The sequence below is a fragment of the Hyperolius riggenbachi genome, chromosome 6 (genome assembly GCF_040937935.1).
Source record: "Hyperolius riggenbachi isolate aHypRig1 chromosome 6, aHypRig1.pri, whole genome shotgun sequence".
NCBI lineage: Eukaryota > Metazoa > Chordata > Amphibia > Anura > Hyperoliidae > Hyperolius > Hyperolius riggenbachi.
In genome coordinates this window covers 391,064,559-391,073,577 of record NC_090651.1, presented here as the reverse complement: position 1 = coordinate 391,073,577, position 9,019 = coordinate 391,064,559, and the positions used below count along the sequence as shown (strand labels likewise).

The 9,019-nt window shown below is 43.5% G+C and overlaps 1 protein-coding gene across 1 annotated transcript; it reads right to left on the bottom strand.

Moving 5' to 3' along the window:
* Positions 1-1,187: 1,187 nt before the first annotated feature.
* LOC137522317 (chemerin-like receptor 1) lies at positions 1,188-2,264 on the bottom strand. The gene has a single exon (XM_068242348.1). The coding sequence runs from the start codon at positions 2,262-2,264 to the stop codon at positions 1,188-1,190; it is 1,077 nt and encodes a 358-aa protein (XP_068098449.1).
* Positions 2,265-9,019: the final 6,755 nt, after the last annotated feature.

Here is a 9,019-nt window from a genome sequence, read left to right as displayed (position 1 = left end):
ATACTACCTATACTGGGGCAACTATACTACCTACCTATATGGGGGGCAATTATATTACCTGTAGGGGGGCAATTATACTACATATATGGGACAACTATACTACTTGTACTGGGGCAACTATACTACCTATAGTAGGGCAATTGTACTACCGATATGGGGGCAACAATACTACCTGTACTGGGGCAACTATACTAGAGACCTATACTGGTGCAATTTTACTATCAATACGGGGGGGGGGGGGGCAATTATACTACCTATACTGTGGCAACTATACTGGAGTCAACCATACTAGCTGCCTATAATGGGGCAACTATACCTGGCTACCCTATACCGGGGGCACCTATACCTGGCTACCTACCTATAGTTAAGATGAACATTTTGGGTGCTGTGCGATTGTTCCAAATCGTGGGGGGGGGGGGGGGGAGGGGAGGGGGGAAGCACATCCTGACAAGTCTTCCTCAGGCAGCAAAAATTCTAGAACCGGCCCTGCTTGCTGACATGCTTCAGTATTCTGTGTCACTCACCTGAGTCCCTAGAGACTTGCATGGCAGGGCTGTACCTATTCAGCTGTGGCTTTGAAGCATGAGTGCCGGGTCTGATTTTGAAGCAGTTGTGGCACCCGGTGCATGTGGGCCCTAAAAGCTCCTGCAATGGGCATTACTTATTAGTTGACTTTGTTTAAAGGACCACTATTGCAAAAATGTGTAAAATTTCACATGCATGTGTATTAGTTGTACGTTTGTCTCAGAGCAAGATAAACTATAAAGTATTTTTCCTATGTTCAGTAGGCAGCAGGAATGTGACAGATCTTAGAGTAATCCATCTTGGCATGGGTGATTCTCAGGAATTCTTTCAATTTACAAGCACTTCTGGTTTAGCAATGGCACACTCCAACTGTCAGAATAGTGTGCACAGGAGGAGACTGGCTTTCCAGCACCACTGTAAACATACTTTTCAGGGAGTGATCAAAACTTCTTGCTTAAAGGAAAAAGGAAAGTTATGAAAAACCCCATGAGGAGATTGTGTAGCTGTCAGATTTTTTACTTTCTACTCTAAGTGAAGCTACTTTAAACGATAGCTAAATGCCCAACTAATACACATGTATTTTACATTGTACAAGTTTTCCTGATAGTTGTCCTTTAATGAAGTGTAATACGCTAATATGGAGGTAAAGGGGCTTCAGATCGCTACAATTCAGAAGTGATAGCCGGTGTCTGACAACCAGAATCTGGTTGGGGAGATTCCTCTGTGAAGGCTCTCTCAAATATTGCCTGAAAAGAGGAGCTAAATGTTTTCTTGAAATCTTGAGCCATGAAGACATAAAGAACAGGATTAACACAACTGTTTACAGAGGCCAAACTGGAGATAAGTGGCGCTGCAATGACTACTACTTTATGAAGAGGGTCATATTTTTCCATATGAAACACCTCCAAAAAGCACAAGACATGGTAGGGAAACCAGCAGATGAAGAATGAACTGATGACAGCTACCGTAATTTTGAGAGGTTTGCTGGTGGTGGTGATTTGCCTTCTTCGGATACTGAAGAGAAGTATTGTGTAACACGACACAATAATGGTGAAAGGAATTAAAAAGCTAGCAATGAACTTTGATATGACTAAGCTTATTTGCCAAAACATTGCATTGTCCCAATCTGAAATTGTCCCAAAAATACAAATAATATTTCCATCAAAGAAATCTGTGTCCCCGATTATAATATAAGGCAAGCAAAAAATGAACGCAAGGATCCAAACTATCGCTGCCACAATGTATGCCAGTTTCAGAGTCCGGTTATTTCTGGACCACACAGGACAAGTTACGGAGATGCAGCGATCAATGCTGATGACTGTGAGCAGAAAGACACTGACATACAAATTCATGAAGAAAATTTCCCTGTGCAACTTACACATAAATCTGCCAAAGGGCCAACCGTAATAAAGGGCATAGTAAACAATGGTCAATGGCTGAAAAAATGCGAAGATAAAGTCAGCTATGGCTAAGTTAATAAACCATACAACAGTGACAGATCTTTTCATCCTGAATGTGGTGAAGTAGATGACCAGTCCGTTTCCTGTTACCCCCAGTAGGGAGGTCAAAGAGTAGAACACCATCGCAAATATCAGTGCTTTGTCAAGCTGTAGGTTATAGTCATCAGAATATGAGCTGCTATTCTGAGGATCATCATCAACATAGTCTTCATAGGTTCCAGGCATGGAGAAGTTTATGGTGTTTCCATCCAGTGTGATATTGGGGTTCAGATAGGCCATTGCTAAAATCTTTATTCCTCCAAGGCTCTGTAGTGATCAACAAATTCTGCAAATACAAAAAAGGTAACTTCAATATTCCCTTTAATTGTATGACACATGTTATGCTCAGCTACAAATATAACACAAACTACAACTTCCTAAACTGATATAGGTTTTTTTTTTCAGTAGTAAGTGATTACTAGTGATGAGCACAAATTTGGCATAGACGTAATTTTGAAATACAATTTGAAATTATAATACAAAATCGTTATGCAAAATTTCAGGAAAAATCGTAATTCATTTCATCTGTAATTATAATAATCACTCATATTTTTTTTGTAACACTGTTTTTATTAAATATAATAATAAATTGCATAACAAGAGATATCTTGTGATAAACATGAGTAAGATAGGGTAAAACTGTTGAATCTTCAGTCTGTGAGGACAAGCACAGACTCATACATTATATTGAAGCATGCGGTTGCCCATAGTACTGGCTATAAAGCACCAAGAATAGGGATGGCTCGAACCTCAGATTTTGGGTTCATGGACCGAAGAAAAGTAAAAGTCCGCCGGAGAACTTGGCGAACCACAATAGACTTCAATGGGGAGGCGACCTTTAAAAACTACAAACACTGTTTCTGGCCACAAAAGTGATTGAGAAGAGGTTTCAAGGGGTCTAATACCTGGAGGGGGGCATGGCGGGGAAAATGAAGGATTTGTCGCACAGCAGAGTTATAATCCCTAAAAGGCAGAAAACACATTAGCCTCGATTCATCATTGTCTTTGAGATAACTTTTTCCAGTTTGTTAAATTACCGAATTTGAAGTTTATCGATTTCTAGTTGTATTCATCAAGGCTTTTCCGCATTCGGTAACGTGTCGATAACAATGCGGTAACCATTCGGTAACATGTCGATATTTCCACTTTACAGCAGTAATTTAACACAAGGCCATAAGATTCCCATGGAATTGTGGGTAAAAGGCAGTCCTTTGAGCACTACGTAGCAACATTCCGAATAGGGCGTAACACCTGGACCAGGATTCTGAAAGTGGTTGGGACAATCCCACAATTTGATAGGAGCCTTTTCTAAAAAAATTATAGTGCAGCTAGCAAATTAGTTACCCCTGGCACTGCCTGTGTTCTCTTACAAGATGATTCAAGAGACATGCCGATGTCCTGGTACAGCAAATAAATCCATTCTCTTGCAAATTGATCTGGTTCTAGACCTTATTCTTGCCCTTCTGCACCTTTGAATCACTCTCAGCTGATACATAACCACTTCCAATGGCTCCATCTTCTCTGTCAGCAATGATCTGACAGGAATAAGCACAGAGCAGTGAAGGAGATAACTAATCCTAAATGTAACGCTAAACCACGCCCACTTTCATTTTCATGAATTGCACTTTCTTCCGTTTTATCGCATCGTTACCAAATGATTACCGAATGCTCGCTAACAGCTGTAGATAACTTTCATGAATCCTGAAATCAACTTATCTCGTTCGTATTTTACCGAGCTGTCGGTAATTGATTTGACAAGTTTTGATGAATCGAGGCCATTGCATTCCTAAGTTGAAGGCATAAAGTGCTTGAAAGCATCTTGCGTGTGTATACATGGATCAGCAGGTAGTGTAATTAGAGTACTGCTTCACACTGACACACCAAACTCACTGTGTAATGCACTGCCGCAAACAGCCACAAAAACTTGTCATTAGTTGACGCTCTCAGGACATAAAATGTCAGTCCTCTGGGCGGCAATGTTTGTGTAGTGATGGGTGTGCTCGTGCGCACGTTGGCGAGAGTTCAGGCCATGATGATGAAAATTGAAAAATACAGGTTGTTGTTTTTTATTTTTGATTGATTGAAAATTGAAGAGTTATTTATTGAATTCTACACTGTTTTTTTTTTCCTGATATGATACTTTGATAACTGTGGTAATTCCAGAGCCCAGCTAATACCTGCCAATGAGAGCTGACCTGTACGGTGCCTCTGGATCCTAGGTTCTCAACGTGTGGTACACGTACCCCAGGGGGTACTTCTGATGGTTCCAGGGTGTACAAGGGCTTGATATAATTAATTAAGTATAACAAATTTAGAGGGTGCTAGCCTAGGTGAGGGTGCCAGGTGCAGGCAGGTGGGGAGAGACCGCGGGAGCCGCAGCTATACGTCCGCACAGGACACATTCTAAGCCTCTACTTTGTACAGGTATGTATTTCTGGTTAATTAAGAATATTAAAATACTTTTCTTGTGGTTGCCTTTTTATTTCATTTAACCTTTTGTGGAAATGGGTAAGGGGTACTTTGTACCCCTATACTCATTTCTCCTGGAAGGGGGGTGGGCATCTGGGGGTCCGCTTCTTAAAGGGGACTCCCAGATGACACCATGAACCCCCCCCAGGGAGTCGTCGCTCCCGCCTCCACCTGTGGCAAGGGAGGCGGGGAAGAGCCCCTTGTCCATGGATTGGACAAGAGCTCCGGGGGGAGGGGGAGGCTTGGCCGCCCCTCCACCCCGGAGCCCCCCCTCATATCATGGGCCATGCGTGCTGGTATAGCTCAGGGTGCAAAGCCCCTGTCGGCTGGGGGTCCGCATTCTGGCTATCCCGGCCTGCATGGGGGACAAGGGGTTACAGAGGCTTGGGAGGGGGGACTTCTCGTCATTTTTTTTAAAATTTATTTCCCACACTCTGAACATGAAAAAAAAGTTAATAGTAAATTTAAAAAAAACAAAATGACGTGGGGTCCCCCCTCCCGAGCCTTTGTAACCCCTTGTCCCCCATGCAGACTGGGATAGTCAGAATGCAGAGCCCCGGCCGACTGGGTCTTTGCACCCTGAGCTATACCAGCCTGCATGGTCCATGGTATGGGGGTGCTCCGGGGGGGAGGGGTGGCCGAGCCTCCCCCTCCCCCCCCGGAGCCGCTGTCTAATCCATGAACAAGGAGCTCTTCCCCGCCTCGCTTGCCCCAGGTGGAGGCGGGGGCGACAACACCCATGGGTGCACCGGGTGCCAGCCTAGGTGAGAGTGACAGGTGAGGAGGCGGGGAGGACAGCGAGAGGCGGCAGCTATGCGTCCCAAAGGACGCATTCTCTGCTATGTGGGGGGCGTTGGAGATCTTCAATCAACTTAATTGAAGGTCGCAAGATAAGAATATACTGTTATTCGTTGGATCATTTCCGAGGATATATTGGCGTGGGAACATTTTTTTAAAGGTACAGGTAAGTATTTTTGGTTAATTAAGAATATTAAAATACTTTTCTCGTGGTTGCGTTTTTATTTAATTTAACCCTTTGTGGAAATGGGTAAGGGGTACTTTGTACCCCTATTCTCATTTTTCCTGGGAGGGGGGTGGGCATCTGGGGGTCCCCTTCTTAAAGGGGACTCCCAGATGCCACCATGAACCCCCCCAGGGAGTCGTCACCCCACCTCCTCCTGGGGCAAGGGAGGCGGGGAAGAACCCCTTGTCCATGGATTGGACAAGGGCTCCAGGGAGGAGGGGGAGGCTTGGCCGCCCCTCCCTTCCGGAGCCCCCACCTACCATGGACCTTGCGGGCTGGTATAGCTCAGGGTGCAAAGCCCCAGGCGGCCAGGGCTCTGCATTCTGGCTTTCCCAGCCTGCATGGGGGGCAAGGGGTTACAGAGGCTCGGGAGGGGGAACCCCACATCATTTTTTTCAAAAAATTTCCCACACTCAGAACATAAAACAAAAATTTAAATTAAAAAAAAATAAATACAATTTTTTATTATTTTTTTTAAATATTATTTCCCAGTATCTTTTTAACATATCCTGCAAATTAGGCGTTGCTAGGATTTAAGGGGACTTTGCTATTAACTGCTAAAGTCGGCGGGAATTGTTTCCTGCAGAAATGTCATTACGGGATTTAAATGTATGTATCGTTTTTTTCTTTGAACATTTAAAATCGATTTTCTCAAAAAGTATAAGGTCTTTTTGAAAAAAAAAAAATCTTCTTGTTCCTACTGTTCTTCTTAACATTACCTACACATTTGGTGTTTCTGGCATTTAAAGGGGCTTTCCTATTAACCGCTAAAGTTGGTGGGCGTTTAATTTTCCCACGGTCAGAAGGAAATTATTCAAAATCAATTTTCTCAAAAACTATAAGGTCTTTTTGAATTTTTTTTTTCCTCTTGTTCACAATTTCTTATTAACATTCCCTGCAAATTTGGTGTTTTTAGCTTTTAAGGGGGCTGTGCTATTAAACGTTAAAGTCAGCGTGCAGACATTTTCCAAATGGCAGCAAAGCAGGGCTTAAAATGATAAATATCGTTCAGGCAGGACAAAAAAAAAACAAGTTTTAAAACGATAAATTTTGTTCAAAAGGTCTGCACTATTTTAACCTTTAAAACGATAAATATTGTTTTAAACCAATATCGGGCAGAAGGGGGCGCCATTATTTACCCGGCGCCATTTTTCACTGGACGCGGCAGGGGTGGGCCCTTTTCCACTGCAAAGGACACAGTAAAGGTACGTATTAGGTTAGCCCTTGGTCCAGGGGGTCTTAACCGGGAGTGCGAGTTGGGTCCATGTGTTTATAGATAGATGTCTTGCTGATTGTTTTTTGGTCTGGACGCCTGGAGTCTTCTTTTTGGGTTGGTTCTGTTTCTTCTTTTTTTCCCCGATCCTTCCCGACCGGCGGCCACAATTGGTGGCCGCCGGTCGGGGGGGAGAGGAGTTTATAGAGAAATGTATTATTATTTTTTTGAAAACCTTTTTATTTATTGATTATGTTGATTTGTTGGCTCTCCTGGACTGGCCGCCGCTGGTATGTGGCCGCCAGTCCGGGTTGGCCTTCAAAATATTTTTTTGATTTTTTGCCTGTTTCTTTCCCGACTGGCCGCCAGGGATGGACGCCAGTCGGGACAGAATTGGTAATTTTTGTTCTCGCCGGCCCAGACTGGCCGCCGCTATTGAGGCGGATGCCAGTCTGGGAGGGTGAGATGTGATTATTGTTTTTGTTGCAATGTTCGGTGTCTGGCCGCCGCTGTGGGTGACCGCCAGACACCTAGCGTGAGTTTTGTCACTTTTTTTCCTTTTCATTTTTTCAGATTTCTCTTATTATATATTGTTGACACTCATTCCTATTAGGGTTAGGAGCATGTACACTTTTTAATCTGAAAAGATAAGTTTAATGCGCAACCGGTATAGGCGATTGGATTGAAACGTCTATGGTTTAGACGATTTTTGCTTCCGGGTTTTTACGCGTACTTTTTTACGCATACGCATTGACTTTAACCATATGCGGATTTCCAATGCGGATTTCCGCGTGGTAATTGTATTGGAATATGGTTTTTACGCATACGCATTGAATATAACCACATGCGGATTTTCAATGCGGATTTCCGCATGATGGTTGAATGAAGTTTTTTCTATTCAGAACATGCTCTACCCTTATTGGTCGGCCCTCCAGTGGCCATTTTAAAATGATTGGAGTGTATAAATAGATGTAGTTCCCCATCAGGTCCTCCACCAGATGGGAGGGCCTACAAGCAGGAACTTAACCTAATTGGTTGATGGCAGGGCGTCCAGACCATTTTGATTGGCTCCCTAGTGGAGCAAGGACTATTTAAGGCTGATTGTGGTTCATGTATTCAGAGGGCTTGTTAGCTTGAGAAAGAGAGGAGTCTCCTCTCGAAACGTCGCACAGACTTGCCCTTTTTGTCTTTCTGATGCTTTAAATAAATAAAAGAGCTTATAATACACTTGAAGACAGTGCTGGGTCTCTTCTCTTGGAGTTAGGTTATAACACAACATTTTTTATTAATACACTCCACAAGGTATTGCGCAACGCGTTTCACGGGCGTGACCCCGCTTCATCAGGCAGTCAGAACAGGAGCATATAACTGTGGGTCAGAAGAAATCTGGTTTTAGACTAACAACATTTAAAATTAATACATTAATGAAATGAATAACATAATACATTAACCAGCTTAGCGGAATGAAGGAGCTCAGCTCGTCCATGGCCGTCGCGCTGGATTGCTCTGGCCATGCAGCAATGCTATATAGACGAAAAAATATCGCCAGACAGCATTAGAATAAAAACTTTATCTGCCTTTCCCAAAGATTTGATTTTCACCACTGATGTACAAAGGGGATGATGGAGAGGATCATTAGCAAAAGAACCAACATTGTTAATGACCTACAACCCACTATCACCAAATGCAAAGTATTCCTGTCCTTAAATTGTGGAAGCAGTCAATACACCCCACTCCTCTCCAATCTCACCTTATGACTCAGTAAATTTGAGCGTGACACAGTCGATACAAAACTTAGAAAACTGAACCGGTACCAGTTAGCTTACGCGGAGCACAAGGAAAGAGAACGGAGACCCACACCAAAACCGGGTGGCCCCACACTTCCCCCAATTGCGTCACTACTACTCCCACTGCAACTCCTCCCCAAACACAACCACCCCTCATGAGCCTCAAACTACATCCACCGCCTTTCAAATTCCCACCATTTCCACTCCCACCAATTTTTCTACCACCAACATCCCACCAAAACCCTCTTAAAATTCCTGAACACCACCAACCACCCCTCACCACACCCCATAATAACGATACACCCAAAGACACCTTTTTCACTCCTCCAACTATCCCACCAAACACTTTTGATTTCACTAAATTCACAGATCTTACTCCACCAATCAAATCCAAACCACCCTATCAACCTCCCAAAAAGAAACCAATACCAACAGGGTCACAAAATACGGATGAAGCACATATCGACAAAAACAAATTAGCACCGGAGGACCAACAACAACA